General features: G+C 46.8%; 1 protein-coding gene across 1 annotated transcript; it reads right to left on the minus strand.

Moving 5' to 3' along the window:
* Positions 1–3,917: 3,917 nt before the first annotated feature.
* LOC109378001 (melanoma antigen preferentially expressed in tumors-like) lies at positions 3,918–9,693 on the minus strand. Its single transcript, XM_019634466.1, has 4 exons — positions 9,672–9,693; positions 6,614–6,947; positions 5,616–6,221; positions 3,918–4,494 (listed from the first exon to the last, which is right to left on the minus strand). The coding sequence occupies exons 1-4, from the start codon at positions 9,691–9,693 to the stop codon at positions 3,918–3,920; spliced, it is 1,539 nt and encodes a 512-aa protein (XP_019490011.1).
* Between the last annotated feature and the right edge of the window lie 9,096 nt (positions 9,694–18,789).

Raw genomic sequence — 18,789 nt, forward strand, 5'->3', positions numbered from 1 at the left:
ATCTGTTTCTCAGCCAGAGCTTCAGGATTTGTCACAATAGCAGTGTGATAGGCCATGTGGGACACTGAGGTGCAGCTGGCTCCCAACAGATCTGGATTTTGGGTCCAGTCAGCAATTTGTCAAATAGTTGTTCTCCCCGACTCACTCTCCTAAAACAATTTAATTTCTTCTTTATGCCTAGTCCCCATTCTTTTAGTCTCATTTCTGCCTCTGGATAATTCCCTGGATGTGTTGCATTAGATTGTGCTCTGGCTCTTTTGTATTCAGATCCTTCCTTTTGACATCTGTTATGTCCCAGCTGCCCTAAATTCAACCTGCCTATCAGCTGTGCAGATCGGCTGACTCCAGGGTGAATCATTAATACTAAGCAACCTACTGTGTATGCACTTCCCCTACTTGCTTTCTGATGACCTTGAGATCCCTTACACATAGGGCCTTCATCTACCCAACCCCTGTGCACCAGCAGTTACCACCTCCCCAGGCCTCTTGTTTGGCCATCTTCACTGATGAGGTCTATATCTAAACTCAACTTTTCAAAACCTCATTGCCTTGATACTATGCCTCTTGGAATATTTTGATGGAAAAAATCTAAATTCTGAATAAAGAATTTTACCAGATTTACTTCTCACATGAGGTCTCCAGACCAAATAAAGTTCCAGGGCACCGTTTTAGAAGCAAGATGCAGCATTGGCTTTTGTTTTTCTTCCTTTGCTTGCATCTGGTGGCTAATAATAATGGGTCATCCTTGAACAGAGCAAAAGTGCTTTATATACTAGGTGTGATTAAAAATACAGTGAATGCTGCTGCCAAGTGCCATCCAATGGCAAGGCAGGTATCTTCAATACAGGAAATGGTGCGTCGAACCTTAGTAACTGTGTGACAAGTTTCAACATGTTAGGTGCAGTCAATCAGATGTGAGCTACGGTTGGGAGAAGGTGTATTTTAAAGTGTGCCCTAAATCATCCTCCATCATGATAATGCTGTGTGTCACACATCGCTTCTGGCATATGGCAATTTCTGTCAAATAAAAACATTATGGTGTGTCCTCAACCACTGGACCTGGCACGATTTGACTTTAGGCTCTTCCCCAAAGTCAAAATGATTCAGGACATCGAGGCAGCCACGACAGTGCAACTAAAGACACTCACGAAAGAGGACTTCCAGAACTACTTCAGAAACTGGCAAGAACAATGGGATGTGTTCAAAAAAAGAGGGAGTATTTTCAAAGTCAAAATGATTCAGAACATCGAGGCAGCCATGACAGTGCAACTAAAGACACTCACAAAAGAGGACTTCCAGAACTACTTCAGAAACTGGCAAGAACAATGGGATGTGTTCAAAAAAAGAGGGAGTATTTTCAAAGTCAAAATGATTCAGAACATCGAGGCAGCCATGACAGTGCAACTAAAGACACTCACAAAAGAGGACTTCCAGAACTACTTCAGAAACTGGCAAGAACAATGGGATGTGTTCAAAAAAAGAGGGAGTATTTTGAGGGGGATTAATGGCAATGTCTTTTACTGTAATAATTTTGTTTTATAAATTTAAACATTCACCATATTGTTTGATCACACCCCATAAGTTAGCTCTGTAGGTGAAGCTCACCACATTTTGGGGTATTATCTCTATTTTGTGGCTGAGGAACCCGATGCTGAGATAATGTGATGCTTTACTTTTGCTCTTCCTCCAGGAGAACCTGCCCATTTTGTACACTTTTCTTCCAATTACAGAAGTACTGGTTCCTGTTTTGGAAACTATTCCGTGTAAGTTGGGCTTATGTTGGGGATGCTGAGACAGGGTGCACATTGGGAAAATTAAGACATCTTTTCCTGACTCCCTTTATTTGGGGGCACACCATCAGCTATAGAAATTTTTGCACTTTCTTATTGCTCAGAAACAGCAATGTGCCCACTAGCTGATGGGTTCATTTCTGGTTCTTTCTTATGGGGCATAGGGGATTGGAGAAGGGACATTTGCTGTGTGTGGCAACACCGGAAGCTACTGACACCCAGCAGAGGCAGCAGCATGCACATGAGTGGGCAGCACCAAATAAGAGGCACTGGAAGGAGAAAAAGCACTGACTTGCTCACACTCAGGGAAAGGGGAAACATCTGGGTGTGTGACCTCCTCAGGTGCTTCTCTGGGAGGCTATGCAGTGAGGGGGTTAGATAGCCTAGAGCCAGGACACAGTGGCATGGGAGCAGGGGGCCTCTTGCTCACAGGGAGACCAACTGTCCCTGACCATGGGGTCCAAATCAACAGTATGACATCCCCTTTTCATTTGTATGTATTGCCCTTCAGTGTGGTCCCTCCGTACCCCCACCTCCCATGTCTTGACATTTACCTGCATCCACCTAAGTGCCCCCCTGGGATCTGGCATAGTGTTGTTCACTCTTGGGACCCAAAATATAGGGCCTCTCACTGGCTCAGAGTTGGTTTATCACCTCTTTGATAAGGAGGGAGGGGGAGAAAGGAAGTTTCCTCTACCCCCAAGGTTCTTTCAGTTGGTCTCATAATCAAATAAGCAAGATGAGGCTGATTAACAACAAAAAAATAACCAAATTTAATTATATACATATATATGGGAACACCAGTTACATGAAAGTCAGAGGCAGAAAGGGATGTTGAGGTATATATGGTATTCTAAGTATGAGGTAAAGAAGGGAGGAAGGCCATTTGCAGGATAAGAGCAGAAGTTCAATGACTAGAAATTTGCCCTGCCCTATAGACATGTCATAAAAAGTTACTTCTGGTGATAACTCGTATTATGGGCAAGACCCCTAATTTAAGTTCTTTAAGGGAGAGATAAAAGTTTCTTGTAAGGCTGCAGTCTCAACTGCCTTCAGTTCAAAATAATCCATATTCCACAGAAGCACATCTTGGGGTGACTTTTCTGAAACCCTATAAGATCACCTGGGAAGAAAGTCATTCTTGCATTGTTATGACCTAGCACCCACAAAAAGATTTTATATATTTAATGGGGGACACGAATACTAAGTAAATGTTATATGCCCATATGATCTTAGTATCTTGCTAAAAGGAATTTAGATGTTTTTACTGGCTACATGAAGGGGCTGGTCCAGATGGGATGACAGGCATGGGTTGGTGAGGCTGAGGCTCCAGCTCACCAACAGGGTGGATGTCCCCTTCAGTACTGGGGGCCTGACTTGGGCAATTAAGCTCTGTCCTGGTGCAGCCAAAGGCCAACGATGGAAGCACTGGGGAGGAGTGCTCGAGTCCAGGGCCTGGGTGGATTTAGCAGTGACAGCCTGAAAACTTTAATTCCAGTGGCGCTCACTATAGGCCATTTAGTATGTTCCATGCCCCGTGGATGCACCTTGTGCACTGACCGATTGAATTGTCACAGAGGTAAGTGAGAATGTAACACGTGCATCAGAGAAAGGAACCAAACGTAGGGAATGATAAATGGTGCCATGAACTTCTGGGGCCCAACCTTGTCCAGCATGATACACTCATCCAACACTCTAATGATAGAGTGTCTGGGCATGCTCATTCCTTCTTGTTTGATAAGTAACTGAAGATTTCTAAGGTTTAAATTGGAGAATCAGGTTAACATATCATAGAGGATGCCAGATGGTTAACAGGAGGTTCCCTTTATTTCTGACCATTTCTTTACAACCATTCATGTAGTGGTAACTCCCACATTCTACTTTCCACACCCGAATCCCCCTCTAGAAATTGACTTATATCTCTAATTCTATAGAACACATCTCCCTAAAAAAAACAGTAACTTCTTAAGTCAACGTTTTCCCTCCATCCCCGGAACCACCTCTCCTATTCTTGCTCACACTGAGCAGTTGTCTGAAACTGTGGCTGCTATGTTCCTTGAAGATGCACTTAGGTCTGGGCTTCAGTGTCCAAGTGCCCAGAATAAAGCCTATGATATGTGCACTCAGCTAGACAGACATATAACAGTGACACAAGATGGGATCCGGGTCATAGAAGAGCCTATTACCACAGTTAGCACAGTGGTTGGCACCGAACCAGATCACGCCTGGTCGCCCCAACTCCTGCAGCACCTGCCTCAGCCTGATGTGCATCTGGGCAAGAATGCCCAGGTCGAGGTTGCCGCGGATATCCTGGTAACTCTCCACGGGGGCAGGATACAGCACTTGGCTCAGCTTTCTCAGCCCGGTGGTGTGGCGCAGCAGGTCCTCCAGTACAGCCACGGAGACGGGGTTGCCACAGAAACTGAAGGTTGTGAGCTGGGAGCAGTGGCTCAGGATACGCAGAATGGCAGTGAACTCAATGTCCATGATCCCACAGTCATCCAACTCCAGGTCCTGTAAGGTGGCAGAGGCTCTCTCTAACAGAACTTGGAGGGACTCATAACTTACACTGGTCAGGTTGACCCCAGTGAGACTCAGGTCCTTCAGCTGACTGACATTCAGGCTCTGGGACAGGTTCATCAAGTCTATTTCCGAAAGCAGGCAGTTAGTGATTGACAGGGTCTCCAAAGGGGTCTTCAGGCACCTGGAGAGAGACAGAGCAGTTAGTTCTGGGGGATGGAGTTGGTGGGTGGAGGGAGGTAGAGATGAGACACCTTAAGGGAAGGAGGCCCATTTCACCAAAACCCAAAGTTTTCCAGATGACAGTCAACCCCCAGGATACCACATGGCGAAAAGCAGAAGCATTTAACTCAGTGTAAGTGTGAGTGGCATCCTTTCTTCATCACTATTTCCTGTGTGACTGGTTCAAGTGACTGAAACCTCACACACTCCCTTTGCTCATCTGTCAAGCAGAGCATATCATATCCCCCCACAGGTGGTGTGTGCATGAATGGAGGTCAAGATGCTCAGAGGGCAGCCTGACCCGATGTCTCAAGCAGGAGAAGGGAATCAACGAATTTTAGTATTGGGAGACATGACCGAAAATGCTTTCAACTAGGGCTTCCTTCTGGCCACAGCTTGAACCCCCGTCACCCTTATCTCTGTGCCTGATAAGGCTATTGGGAGACATGCAGAAAGGCCTAACTTGGGCAAGGTCTGGCAACATCTAGTGAGGGCTGCCACACTGCAGGAACTAACTTGGATCACTATATCATCCATAAACCATCTACCTTTTTTGCAATTCCTTACTCCAAAATCCTGCATTTCCCACATATTCCCTTAGGTAGAGCCTAAAACAAGGCTTGAAAGACAGGCAATTTGAGGCAGGTTTGAAGGGAGAAGCTTCTGTTGAGCAAGTGTTGAGCACAGAGCTTAAGATCTGAAACCTCCCATCTGCTGGCCTTTCCCCTCATCACTGCTCACCTCACTCAGTTGTTTTCCATCATCTTCACTTAGACATCACTTCTTAAGGGAAGAATTCCGAAAGCCACCCTCACCTGGCCCAAAGTCCCCATTATATAAATTCCTGGAAAGGAATCCTTTTAATAGCATCTGTCCTAGTTCATACCTCTAACCTCTATCTGGGGATTACGTGACGACATGCAAGTGGGCAGAGCCAAGAACAAGACACCGACTGTGTGAATCTTCTAGTGACTCATGCATTTGGGCACTGTCGATGGCTGGCACACAGGGGATGCTCATTATTCTTAACTGAAATGAAAAGGGGCTTGCTCTGGTCTGCACAGAAACCTTGCCATCCCTCACCTGAGCAACTGGTCCAGGTGACCTTGGAGGAAGGAGATCGAGTCCAAATAGAGCTCCTGGAGGTGGAGCAGGCTGAGGAACTGAGAGCTGAACTGGCTAGCACACTGCTCCTCCTGCTCTGGGGTGATGTGGAAAGACATGTAGATATGGGAGAGGGTGAGCCGGTGCAAATTGCCCATCTGGCCCAGGTAAGGAATGAACTTCTCCAGGGCGAACAGTTTCCAGGTGCAATTCACTTCCAAATCCAGGACAGAGTCGAGCTGCACCATTTGCAGTATTCTAATGTTTTGCACTGACACTGAAGAAATCTGCAGCTTCTCACAGCACAGGTGTAGTAAACCTCTCTTCTGCCTGACTTTTTTAATAAGGTAACGGATAGACTTATCAGGAGTGCCCTCCTTGAGGTAAAGGTCTATGAACACCTCCATGGAGGCAGAGGGTGGCTTCGACCACACCCCTGAACTGTCAACTTTTTGCCGCTTCTTCATGGGCTGGACCATCTCTGGCTCCAACAGTGAGCACATACTGCTCTTGGTTCCAGACCACCTGGCCCAGAAGTCCTGATGAGAGTTCTTCTGTAAATCCAGCATTTGCAGTTTCCATCTCCTACAGGGAAAACAAGAGACTGAGATGCATTAAGATCAACAGAGTGTAAGACCATGAATTTAGGAATCTAGGTACCTGGACCAGACATCTGACTGCACTTTTACTCCATACCCCATATATCAGCTGCTCCTTGTGCTACTGGGATCCTCCCTGGTCCCATTTTTTGGTACTTTTAAGTGCCACCAGGAGGGGGTGGGCACATGTTCCTTTGGTCACCTCTGCATTTTAGTCAGCCCTATATCCCAGAAACCTGTTCCCAGAGTGACCCCAGAAATAGCTCCAAGGCCTCCCTGAGCATCCTCACTGACGCCATCAGAAGCCTCCGGCTCTTCCTTTGGCCCCGCACTCTTCCTGACCCCCAAGGCCTTACCAGGCTACTGGATCTCCCTCACCTGGGGCGAGCCTCCTGGGAAAGCAGGACATCAAGTCCATCAAGTGCAGCCTGGATGATCTCATGGTAAGGCTGCTGCTCCTTCATCAGGGCTCCCATAGGGAGGCAGGGGAAGGGCCAGGCCTGCACCATCGCCTTCAGGGTCTTGCTGTGCCTCCCGGCAAAGGCCGCCACAAACAACGGCGGGAAGAGCTCCACGGGCAGCGACTCCAGAGCAGCAATGGCCATGGCCTCCTCCCTCAGCAAGCTCTGACATGCCAGTTCCACAAGCCTGCCTGGGTCCGGAAAAGTCATCCTGATGAATCGACTCTGAAACACACCCTGGAGGAACATCCAGGGAGCGAGGCACCCTTGTCAGGCTGAGCACAAGCAACCCCATCATGCCTCCGTTCTTCAGAGAAACTAGCTGAGGGCCAAAGGCACTGCCCTGGCAACAGTCAGGGAGTGCTCAGTTTACCCTGATTCCATTTTCTACTCAGGGGCCACAGCCACAGCTCTGCTCCTGCTGGTGGCAAGACGAGCATCTCACCAGGCATCAAGGAAGGGGCAAGATGGTCCCTGGCCTATCCCATACCCACCCACTACTGCGCTTAATTCTAGCCCCACTGTGAAGTGAGTACCAAGGAGCCTGAGAGAGCTGACCACACCCGTTTTGGGGAAAAGTTTCTGGTTATTACTCAAGGACTAAAAAACAACTAGAATAAGCATCACAAGGCCCAGCACAGCCTTTTTCTAAGTTCCAAAGAATAACCCAGATGAGAAAGGTTAAGGAATATCCACACAATGGGTGCTATTATGTCATTTAAAACATTTTAAATGTGAAATCTTAAAAGCAGTGTTATCGGGGCTGGCTGAGTGGCTCGTTGGTTAAGAGTTGGCTTGAGATGCCAGCTCTGAGCAGCAGGGCCGCTGGTTTGGATCCCACATGGGCCAGTAATGCTGCCCTCTACAGCTAAGATGGTGAACAACAGCTCTACCTGGAGCTGGGCTGCTATGAGTCACTGGCAACGGTGTAGGCTGCAATGGGGCTGCAGTGGGCTGCCGTGAGCTGCCGTGAGTGGCCAGCAGCCAGCGTGAGCAGCCCGCAGCAGGCGTGGGCTGCCATGAGCCACTGTGAGCGACCGTCCAATGGCCGGTGACCGATCTGCCTCAGCCGGAAAGAGCACAATGATCACAATACCAACATGGGCCAGTGAAGCAACNTGAAGCAATGTCCTCCACAACTAGACTGAAGAACAAAACGACAGCAACTTGTCTGTTCCCCTTCCCCAATTCCCCAGCACTGTTCCCAATTCCCCAATAAAAATCTTTAAAAAAACAAAAAAAAGATATGAGATTGGAAAGATGGTAATGTCATCCTCAAAACTAAAATAGCCAATTATTTCATCAGCAAAAATAGTTTATTTGGGAATAGCAGAAAATTGCAATTTTGGTAAACCATGGGCAAGTCTGAAGAGACAAAAGGAAGGCAGCTTTTATTAGGTTTTAGGAAGAAATTGAGGAGGGTTGTTTTGAATTAAAGTTCATTGGCAAAAACCAAGAGTTTGAGGTTGTGGTGGTGTCTCATTGGCTGCAAGCAGTGGGTAGTGCATTGTTGCTGGAGCACCGAGGGGCCTTTCTTTTCTAAATGCAGAAAATGAAATTTCTGTGGGAAAAAATGTTTTCCATTCACCTCTAAACAAACAGAATCAGTGTCTCCAGTGTCTCCAATTAGTCTGTCAGAATAATTCTTATCTTCCTTCTTCCTTTGGTTATGGAGGCTGCAACAAGTGGTACATAGGTGAGAGTTCCCCATTCAGGGCGCCCCAACTCCACTTTAAGTGAGGTTTCCCTTTTTTATTTTCATAGTGAAAATGTGCCTATGGCAATGACTTCAGGTCAGCGGCAGAATCTAGGCCATTTCTCTCACAATCTAGTTGAATATCTCCCTTTATTAGTGGTAGTAATAATCTGGGTATCTAATATGGATCTGTGCGGGAGACCAGCTCCCGCAGGTCCAGGGGTTCCCTCAGGTGGAGGCGGAGTCGGCGCAAGGAGACACAGGAGCGCTTTTAAGAATTAATGTCTCACTTTATTTTTACAGCCTGTCCTTTTTATATTGGGCAGGTAACTATCTACATCATTGAGCTGTTTTTCCCAAAGTTATTTTTCCAAGTTTAAACCTTTACCCATTAGGAAATTGTTTTCTACATAGTTTCAATGTTCCTTCCTTCCCAGGGTCTATTTTCCTAAGAAGTTTGTTTTTCTCCGAATTTTACTTCCTCCCGATGTTTCTATTACAGCCCGATCTGTTCTTCCTAATGACTAACTTATCCTAACTATATTTCAATTTCTTCATAATGGCCAGAGCTGAGTTCCTGCCTTGGCACTTAAAGGATGTTTACTACTTAGCAACTGTTTCAAACACTACTGGCTAAACAGGATCTTAAGAATTATAAGGTGCATAACTTGCCTATCACTAAGAATCTATCATTAAGAAGCTAACAGTAAAACAGAATTATCATAATATATCCAAAACTCACTTATTTAGTTAAAGTAAATACAACNTTCACAATGAATTAGATGTCTTTTATTAAAAAAAAAGAAAAAAAAAAAGAGAAATACAGGTATCCTCCACTTCCTAAAAGTTTGTGTTATGTCACTTTGCTTTTACAAAATACCGGCCTTAGTACCTTTTTTCGCTAACTGAAAGAAATCCAAAGAGGATGTCACCATGGCTTACCATTTGTAAGGAAAGGAAGGAAAACTCTCTAATGGATCTTGGCCTGCAGGCCTCTGGAAATCCCAGCTGAGGGAGTTAAGAGGATAGTGTCCCCAGCTTGAGGCTTCTGATTCACGGAGGACCATGTAGTGACTACTGCTCCAGCTTATGGTCCCTCCTCGGGCTTCTCAGAAGCACTTACCGCAATTTCTGGCCACACCTCCTTTTTCAGATCCTGATATTTCAACTTCCAATTGAAAGCAAAACCTTATTACTGGACCTCCATCCAACAAATGGAATTATATGTCAACTCATGAGGAAAAGGAAAAGAAAAGGAAACCAACCTGGAAGTCCTCTTGCTGGGGAAGTCTGGGCCTCATCATTATCTGCATGTTCAAGTTAAGACAGCTTTATGCAGACAGACATCCCAAAAGAAAAAGAAAAAAACAAAATAAAATTCCTCAATATCAAAGTCACTTATACTTTGTTACCTAAAATTGCAAATTGTGTGCCTATTCACAGATGAACAGAGGTACAACTGAGGGACGGTTGGGTCTTCTAGATTCTCAAGGTTAAGGCTTCCCTGCAGGAGGTCAGGTCAAAATTACAACTAGGAGTTGGCCAGGAGAAGGGAGAAGTGTGGCATTTGTAATGAGACTGAGGGAATTACCCAAGGCAAGGTAAAATCTGTTGTTTGCAGAATTCAAAGACTTTCACCTGGATGAACTGGAGAACTTAAAAGGGGAGTGGCTAAAAAGGAAACCAGGTGGATCCCTGACACCCAAGGTGATAGGTAAGGGCAGGGAAGAGATTCAATCTTCTTCCCTCTGTGGAGGTAAAGGGCATTTCCTCCCAGAAGGACTAGATCAGCTCAGCAAACTGGCTTGAGATTTAATGTAGGAATGGGGACTGGGGAGAGGCTAGAATGGAGGCAAGAGGAGAGGTTTGGCAAATAAACCTAGGCTATGACTTGTCCAATTCTGAAAGCCACCGAAGGGTGAGAGCTGTAGGCTCTTTAGAATCTTGCAAGGAGAGAAATAAATGTGGGCCAAATGCACGTATGCTTTTCATCAAGGAGCTGCGACCAGAGGACCTTCTCATTAGGCTCAGGCATCTCTTCTACATCCTGACCTTTCACAGGCACATCAGGTTCACACATGTACCAGGGACCTTGACCCTAAACATGATCACCAAAGGCCCCTTCCCAAGTATATATTACTGATAACTGATATTCCTTAATCCTAGGGAACAACTGATGCAAATGGGAATTCAAAAAGATCCTTCTGGCCCCTCCCTTGGGCCTCAGCAACACAGATTTTGATGGGAAAGCACCACTAATCACAGGAATAAAACTCAGTTTTTCCTCTCTCTAGATTAAGCACAGTGCACAAATACCAACACCTTCTCCCTCACAAGATCTGGAGCTATATTTAGCATTTAAGGATCTGCCACATTTTGGGACATCCCCATGCTGCAGTGGATCACAATTGGTTCTTTTGCAGTTTTAAAACACAGACAAGGGCCGGCCGAGTGGCGCGATGGTTAAGAACTCGCTTGGGATGCCAGAGGGCCCCGGTTCGGATCCCACATATGAGGGCCAGTGACACTGCCCTCCACAGCTAAGATGCTGAACAACAGCTCAACCTGGAGCTGGGCTGCCGTGAGTCGCTGGCGACGGCGTAGGCTGCAGTCCCTGTGGCAGTGGGTTGCCATGGGCTACTGTATGTAGCCAGCAGCCAGCAGCCAGCGTGAGCGGCCAGCAGCCGCAGTGAGCGGCCGTCCAGAAACCTGCGACTGATCTGCCTCGCCCGGGAAGAGCACAATGATGGTGCCAACTTGGGCCAGTGAAGCAGCGTCCTCCACAACTAGATTGAAGAACAAAACGACAGCAACTTGTCTGTTCCCCTTCCCCCAATTCCCCAGCACTGTTCCCATCCCCCCAATTACCCAATAAAAATCTTTAAAAAAAAAAAAAACACAGACAAAACCTCTCCAGCCAAAGAATTCTCCAGGCTATTCTCTGCCCCTTGTATTGTGATGCCCAAACAACTGTCACATTCTGATGGAGATCACTACACTGGTATTTACCAGAAAATTCCAGACTGGTTGGTTATGTTTCTGGAAGAGGTTGAAACTGCAATTAGATCAGGTATGAAATCTAGATTTCGTATCGTGGGCTTTTAGCATAAGTGGCCCCATTTTGGATTTGTGGTTTTCTCTTTAATGTGGTCTTCACGTGGACCTCAAGAAAACTGAAAAATTGCAGGAATCAAAGCTGGTGAAGTTTCTATAGGATCCCAGTGTCCAGGAGACCCCAGGAAGGGAGCACTGTCTCCATATGACCTAGAAACAAAAGTATGAGCCAAATACTCCTTCCTCATAAGGTACAGAACACTCCTCTGTCCACCTCCACACAGAACCTGTTTTTCCAGGGGACACACTGTGGCACTGGAGGCAGGAGTACATCTGCATGAAGAGCTGTCCTTCCCACCCAGTATCAGGACAGGCCCAGGACAACTCGCAGGGCCCATACATGGATTTGGGGGACATTTCTCCCACATCCTGGTCACCTGCTCCCCTCATGGTCCTCGTGTGCTGCACAGGCCAGTGCAGCTTCTGAGCTCATGAGGGGAGCGGTCCTGTCTGCTCCCCACATCTTCTCTGGTCACAGAATGCCTAATGGGATCCCAAAGCTTCTGCCCCTGGGGCCGTTTGGGGGTGTTTAAAATGCTTCTGTGCTTCCTGTTTCCCTCTCCTAGTCTGTGCTGACTGGGGAGCCCTCCCTTTCTGCATCCCTGGAATATAAGCCCACCTCTCCTGAGCCTGGGGTGTGGCCACGATGCTGGGGGACACCCTGCCACTGATATAAACAGAAACCTCGAATTCTCTCCAATTCTTTTGAGCTATTCTGGAGAACATGATAAGCCACAAAGTGTAGAACAAAAACAAAAACAAAAGCTCACATGCTTTCCTGGACCCAAAGAGGTACCAAGTCTGCTGGAGGATGACCCCTCTGGGTTTCAGAGGAAGGCCCTGACTCTGCTGGTCTTCAGAGGCCCTGGGGACTAGGCCCGATACAGGGGCTGTCCCATCTTCAGCTCCCCTAACCCAGCCTTCGAGCAGACAAGATTCTACCTGGCTTCTTTCCTTCTGGAGTCACATCTTTTCTTACCGTGAATTTTGCCCTCTTTGCCTTTTTAAAAATCAAGTCTCTGATTGCCCTCCCTGCCCTTTCCTGTATGCAGCAAGATCTGGTTTCATTTCAGGTCAAGTTAACATCTAGACCTAAACAAAGGATTATATCTCTTTCTTCCTCCCTAAGGAGGACCTGCCTAATGACCAGGTCACCCTGGGTCTAGCCAGTTAATGCTGAGAGCCTTGCTTCTAGAGTCAGGGGCAGTGGAGGGACTGAGGGGATGAGGAGTTGACTGGGCAGGAAATGACACAGAAGATCCCATGAGGGGCCTGGGATAAGGGGGGAGGGGGGAAATGACAGGAGAGCAGATGCCAGGTTTTTTGGCTCAGAGCTGTGTCCCTTAAATGCTGGAGACTTGTGTCTGAGACCAAAAGGGGCAGGGGGGCACTGTGGGCCTGGACTTGGGTGCTGGGAGCGTCCAGAGGGCCTGCCTTTGTTTGCCTTGGCCTGGGTGAGGTGGCTGTCCTCCCACCCCCACCCCAAGGGCACACAGGCCAATGGAGAGTGCAGGCTCAGGGAAAGAAAGTGGCGAGCGCTGATCCTGGACACAAAGATAGGGAGAGGTCTAGAGGGAGGAGGTGGGCACAGCGTTGGCATTCGGCCCTGGAGAGGGATGCTCCTCAGAACTTATGAGCCTCAGGGTTCCAGAAGCACTGGCTTCACACTTGACAGGGAAATCCTCTATGTCCTGTGTTGAGGGCTGGCAGGAGGCCCTGGGGCAGACTGGACATGTTCACAGGGACAGCTCCAGGCCAGCCGATCCCCTCCCACGATACCCAGACTCCCCCTTTCCTCAACCCTTGATTTACTCAAACATTTACTGAGTGCCTAAGGTACATTAACTGGTATTCTGGGTGATAGGGAGGAACATCCCGTGAAAATGTCATGTTCTTCCTCTCCGAGTATCTCTGTTGCATTCTATCAAGCAGACAAATGAAAAACTGAGCTGAAAAATAAATCACAAGCTGCTCTTGCTTTGCATGGTAGAGCAGGACCATAAAAATGAGCTTACCAGCTGAAACTGTGCCAAGCAATCTTAATCCACAGGCAAAGTTATGATTTTTCTGTGGTCATTACCATTTTTTTGACTAAACATTAAGTATCTCAAAAAACTGGAAATGGAACTACTGTATGACTCAGCAATTCTACTCTTGGGTATTTATCTAGAGAAACTCAAGACGCTAATTTGAAAAAATATATGCACCCCTATGTGTATTGCAGCACTATTTACAATAGCCAAGACTTGGAAACAATCGAAATGCCCATCGGTAGATGACTGGATTAAGAAACTGTAAGAAATTGTGGTACATTTACACAATGGAGTATTACTCAGCTATAAAGAAGAATGAAATCGTACCATTTGCAACAATATGGATGGACCTAGAGACTACTATGTTAAGTGAAGTAAGTCATTTGGAGAAAGGCAAATACCATATGATCTCACTTATATGTGAAATCTCAAAAACTGAATTAACAAGCGGAGTAAACAGAAATAGTCTCAGAGATATAGAGGAAAAACGGATGGCTGCTAGTTGGGAAAGGGGTGGGGATGAGGGAGAAGGGAAAGGAACTAGACAGCATAAATAGGTAAGTATAATACTGCCACAGGGATATGAAAGACAGTTCGGGGAATATAATTAATAATGTTGTAAATATTTTGTAGGGTGTCAGATGGGCACATGTCTTGCTTCATGGATGGGGTAGAGGCTTGATCACTGCACTGTACACCTGAAGCTGATGTTGTATAATATTGCATGTCAACTTTAAGTGACTATATATATATATATATATATATATATATATATATATATATATAGTCACGGGACGTGGAGTATATAGTGTGGGAGTGGAGTCAATGAAATTGTAATAGATATGTATGATATGGAGGGGGGAGAGGGGTGGCGGATTGGGGGGGTTGTCACTTTGAGGGGTAAAAAGTATAACTATTGCACTGTATTGTACATCTGAAACTAATTTAAAAAATAAAATAAAATAATAAATAAATAAATAAATAAAATATAACTCATTTTTGAGATTATAAAGGTGGGACATAAAATTAATATGTAACAATGGAAGATGATAAACTCAAAAGGAAGTTAAAACATTCTAAGTTCACTATCATGCTGAGGAGTAGAAAAAGGACACTAGTTAACTTTAGGCATTGTTAGAAAAGTTAAAATTAGAAATATATATGAAATACATTTTTTAAAATATATAATTATATAACACATATCTTTGAATGGATCAGCAAACTATGGCATATCCATACAATGGAATACTGTTCAATAATAAAAAGGAATGAACTCTTGATATGCACAACAGCATGAAGGAATTTTAAAACAATTCTGCTAAATGAAATCAATTATGCTAAATGAAAAAGAGTACATACTGGGTATGTACTTGATATAAAGTTGTAGAAAATGCAAACGAATCTATAGCAAAGGAAAGCAGATCAGTGGTTGCCTGGGGATGAGAAGTCAGAGAGGAGCAAAGAGGAGGGGTTGCCAAGGAAGTCGCTATGCTCATTGTCTTGAGTGCAGTGTGATTACATGTGTATAAGTCAAATGAAATTAAAAACCAAATACATACAGTAATAGTATGTTAATTATACCTCAATAAAACCTATTTACAAACGAAGAAAAAAACCCAACTCTCTTACCATCAGTTATAAATATATATATGAGTAAAATAGTAAAACTACTATTTAGTACACTATGATTTTAAATGTTGAGAATTAAACTGTTTTGTGTCTTTGTAAAGGATTTTCAAGAGTAGTTTGACCAGGGCTTGTGGTTCTTCTTATCATATAACTTTCGATACAGAATGAGCATCTTTTCTATGTCTTGGTGAATTGTCACACTGCTTTCTAAGTGTAGACAGACTTCTGACATTTTATCTTTCCTGCTTTCTATGCTGTGACCTATCTCTGAGAGAGTTCCTTTAGTGTAAGATTTTTGCCAGCATGACTTCCTCTGGGACTCTTCATCCTTTTTGTCACAACCATGTTCTTCATTTACATTTCACTGGGAGCTGGGATTATGAACTTGCAGCTGAATTCTGAATCACCATGGTGAGTAAAAGAAATTACCAAAGCATTTCACTTTTCCAGTCTCATTAGTTTCTTTCTCAAGACATGAAAAGTCAACAACAGGAGGCTTAGATTTTTTCCTTTCCATGTGCAGTAGTAACTGAGGCTTCAAAGGGTGAGTCACCTGCACCCATGTCACAGAGCCAGTCACTGGAAGGTGACACAGTATGAGGTCTCTGGCTTCTGGTCCAGGGCTCCCTCTGGCCATGGCTTGTGCAAGCCTGATGGGAGTGTGCCTGAAGAAGCTGCCTGAGAATAGGGACATCCACTCACTATGTGTGATGGCAGTGGACAAGGTCAGGGATGAGAGCAGAGAACAGAAGCCTCTATTTAGGTGACATCACCTACCACAGTCCAGGGGTTTAGCTGGTCTGTGCTCAGCTGAGGTCTGTAGACAGGTCTTCCAGAAGGATAGGGGAAGGGTGCGATATTCCCAGGGAGAAACCTGGAAAGATTTGTGATGTCTTAAAGCACCTCAGCTCACAGCTAGTCTCCCTGGTGCTTGAGGCTCTGAGCAACTCCTGGGAGGAAACCCCTCTCTATCCTGCACCCCCTTTGGCAGGAGCAAGTAAGCAACTTTGCTGATGGGGTGTCACCTGCAGGATCTAGGGAGCAGATGTGCATGGAGGCCCATCCCATATGTGAGGCAGAGGATAACAAGGGTGTGGGGAGCCCAGCCCGGAGCTGGGGCTCCAGGAGGCAGAGCTCTGGGGTATCTCCGCCATGGCATGGGCTCTACTCTGCTCATCCTCCGCATTCGCTGCACAGGTGACACACACTGAAGAGGGGACCTTCTGGCAGCCCAAGGCTGACCCTTTTCTTTGTCTGCCCCCAACTCCTCTGGAGTCATGACCTTGACCTCTCCTCTTTGCATGTCTTCCTCCTCTCAGGGTCCTGGGCCCAGTCTGTCGTGGCATAGCCACTCTCAGTGTGGCTCTGGGATAGAAGATCACCATTTCCTGCTCCGGAGGCAGCAGCAACACTGGGGGTTAAGACTAGGTGTCCCAGGACCAACAACATATGTGTGCTATCTGACATTCCCAGTGCATGAGGTTGTACTTGGGCCTCGGGTCTCAGCTTCATTCTCCAGCTCCAAGTCAGGCCACATGGCCCCCCTGACCGCCTCAGGCTGCAGCCGGAGGTCATGCTGTACACTACTGTTGCTCTCTTTCAAAGAGCATCCCTTACCCCCAGGGGTCCAGGTACATGGAGAATGGTGATCAAAACCTATCTGACACCAAACACAAGTCGAGTCTCTGGGGTCTGATGCCAGCCTTGCTCCTTCACCCCTGGCAGAGTTTCTGAATATAACCATGGCTTTGGGAATGGGGTCCCCAACACACTACGGTTGCTTCTTATAAAAAGGCAATAGGACAAATGCTCTCTTGGGGAAATGACTTGAAAAAATAACAACTGCTCCTGCTTTTCCTCCCCTGCGCGGGGCCTCAGGATGCAGATTCTGCCTAGCTCCTCCATGAAGAGGCTAGAGGAGGCAACAGGGCCCCCAGGCACACCTGAGAAGGCTCAGGGGAACAGCTTACCTGAAGATGTCTTCTGTCCACTCTGGTCTAGCTCAGACTGGCCTCTTGGTTTTCCTGGTCTCCTGTCGTCTCAGTCACCTGTGTCCACCCAAGTCTGAGAGCAAGAACCAAAATGCCCCCAAATGAAAAAGACTGTGTGTTAACACAAGGATTTAGGAAGCCATGGGCTTCTGTGAAAATCTGAGAACACCGCTGAGGAAACTGAAAACTGGAGACATGATCCTCTAGTAGGAGTCACCTCTTAACTCCAAACCTGACCATCAATTTTTCATTGGCTGAACCAGGGGACAATCGGAGTGTCAAACGGTGCTCTCTGTCAAAAGTGACCTTTCCCTAAAGGCCACTGACCACTGTCCTGCAGCCACATGTATGCCCCTTCTTCTGCCTGGCCCTTCCAGAGGAACCAGATTCCCAGAAAAGCTAGCCACCCCACCTCAGGTGCATACCCGAACAGCTAATGAGATCCAACAATAAACAAAGACTCCAGAGTTTGATGAATTATTACATCTAAAACTCGAAACTGCGGCCATTTTTACGGAGCACGTGACCTGGGCTCAACCGCGTGAACCACGTTTTTTCATTTGGTCATCCCTCTGTTGTGATAACTCATTTTCAGATGAAAACTATAGAAGGGGGAGGGGTTGGGAGTTACGGGGGATGAGTCTAATGTCACCCTGCGAGAATATGTAGGGACCAGGGTTTGAACTTAACGTTTTCTTTAGACCGCGCTCCTCACCTCGTAGGCTCCCCGCGCACAGCAGCTGGAGGGAAACAAGCCGGAACTGACTCACCAAGCTCCCCAGAGCTCGAATGGAAACAACAGTAACTGACTAGCCCTGGCTTCTGGGTCCTTCTCGGGCAAAATCTCGCGAGATCCTGAGATCACGAATGGGGTTGCCCAGGGAGTCCAGAAGGGGTTTAACGGATTGGGGGGGCGTGGTGAAATGGAAGATGGCGGTGGGGTGGTGGGATGGGGGTAGAGTGTAATGGAGGATGGGGGGATGGGGTGGCAGGATGGGGTGGGTGGAACGTAGTATGGCAGTGGGGTAGTGGGATGGGGGTAAAATAGAATGGGGGATGGGTATGAGGTGGCAGGATGGAGGTGGATGGAATGGAGCAAGACAGTAGAATGGGGTGAGGGGGGCCTCTGAGCTCCGGAAGTAAAGAAGGGAGGCCTGGTACCCCCACCCCCTACTTTCCACCCCTGGTGGGCCTGTGCTTTGGGCAACCACTTTCCCTCTGCGAAGTGTGGGGTACCAGGTCCCGGGTCCCCTGAGCGAGGGTTCTCACCCCGCCCCCACCTCCCTAGTCGAGAAAAGATTTTCCCTGCTGTTGGTCAGTCCAATGCCCCGTACTCTCTGGACGTGACCATTTCTGTAACCCGGGAGCAGAGCCCTGGGGCAGAGGAGAACCCAGCCGCGATTCGATAAGACTGTCCTCTCTCCGCAGCGAACTTTCCTCAGTCTTCCCCTCGTGTTTGGTTTTCCAGAGCTTTCAGAAGCCCCAACCCCCTGCGTTTGCTCTAACTCACCTCCCCCAATCCTTCGGAGACTTCAGTGTTCGCTTCTCCTAGATGCAGGGCTTCTCCTGTTTTCACCAACAACCCGCTTTGGACAAAGTCACAACCGGGCCTGAAAACAGAATGAATCGG

This window comes from Hipposideros armiger, unplaced genomic scaffold (genome assembly GCF_001890085.2).
Source record: "Hipposideros armiger isolate ML-2016 unplaced genomic scaffold, ASM189008v1 scaffold_1686, whole genome shotgun sequence".
NCBI lineage: Eukaryota > Metazoa > Chordata > Mammalia > Chiroptera > Hipposideridae > Hipposideros > Hipposideros armiger.

Bases quoted from the DNA above. Each gene is read 5' to 3' on its own strand.
- LOC109378001 (XM_019634466.1), bottom strand. From the start codon at position 9,693: ATGAGGCCCAGACTTCCCCAGC. The intron at 6,948-9,671 runs AAGAGGACTTCC...GCCTCGCTCCCT, and splicing joins GAGGCCCAGACTTCCCCAGC to GGATGTTCCTCCAGGGTGTG. The intron at 4,495-5,615 runs GTGAGGGATGGC...GTCTCTCTCCAG, and splicing joins CACCTGGACCAGTTGCTCAG to GTGCCTGAAGACCCCTTTGG.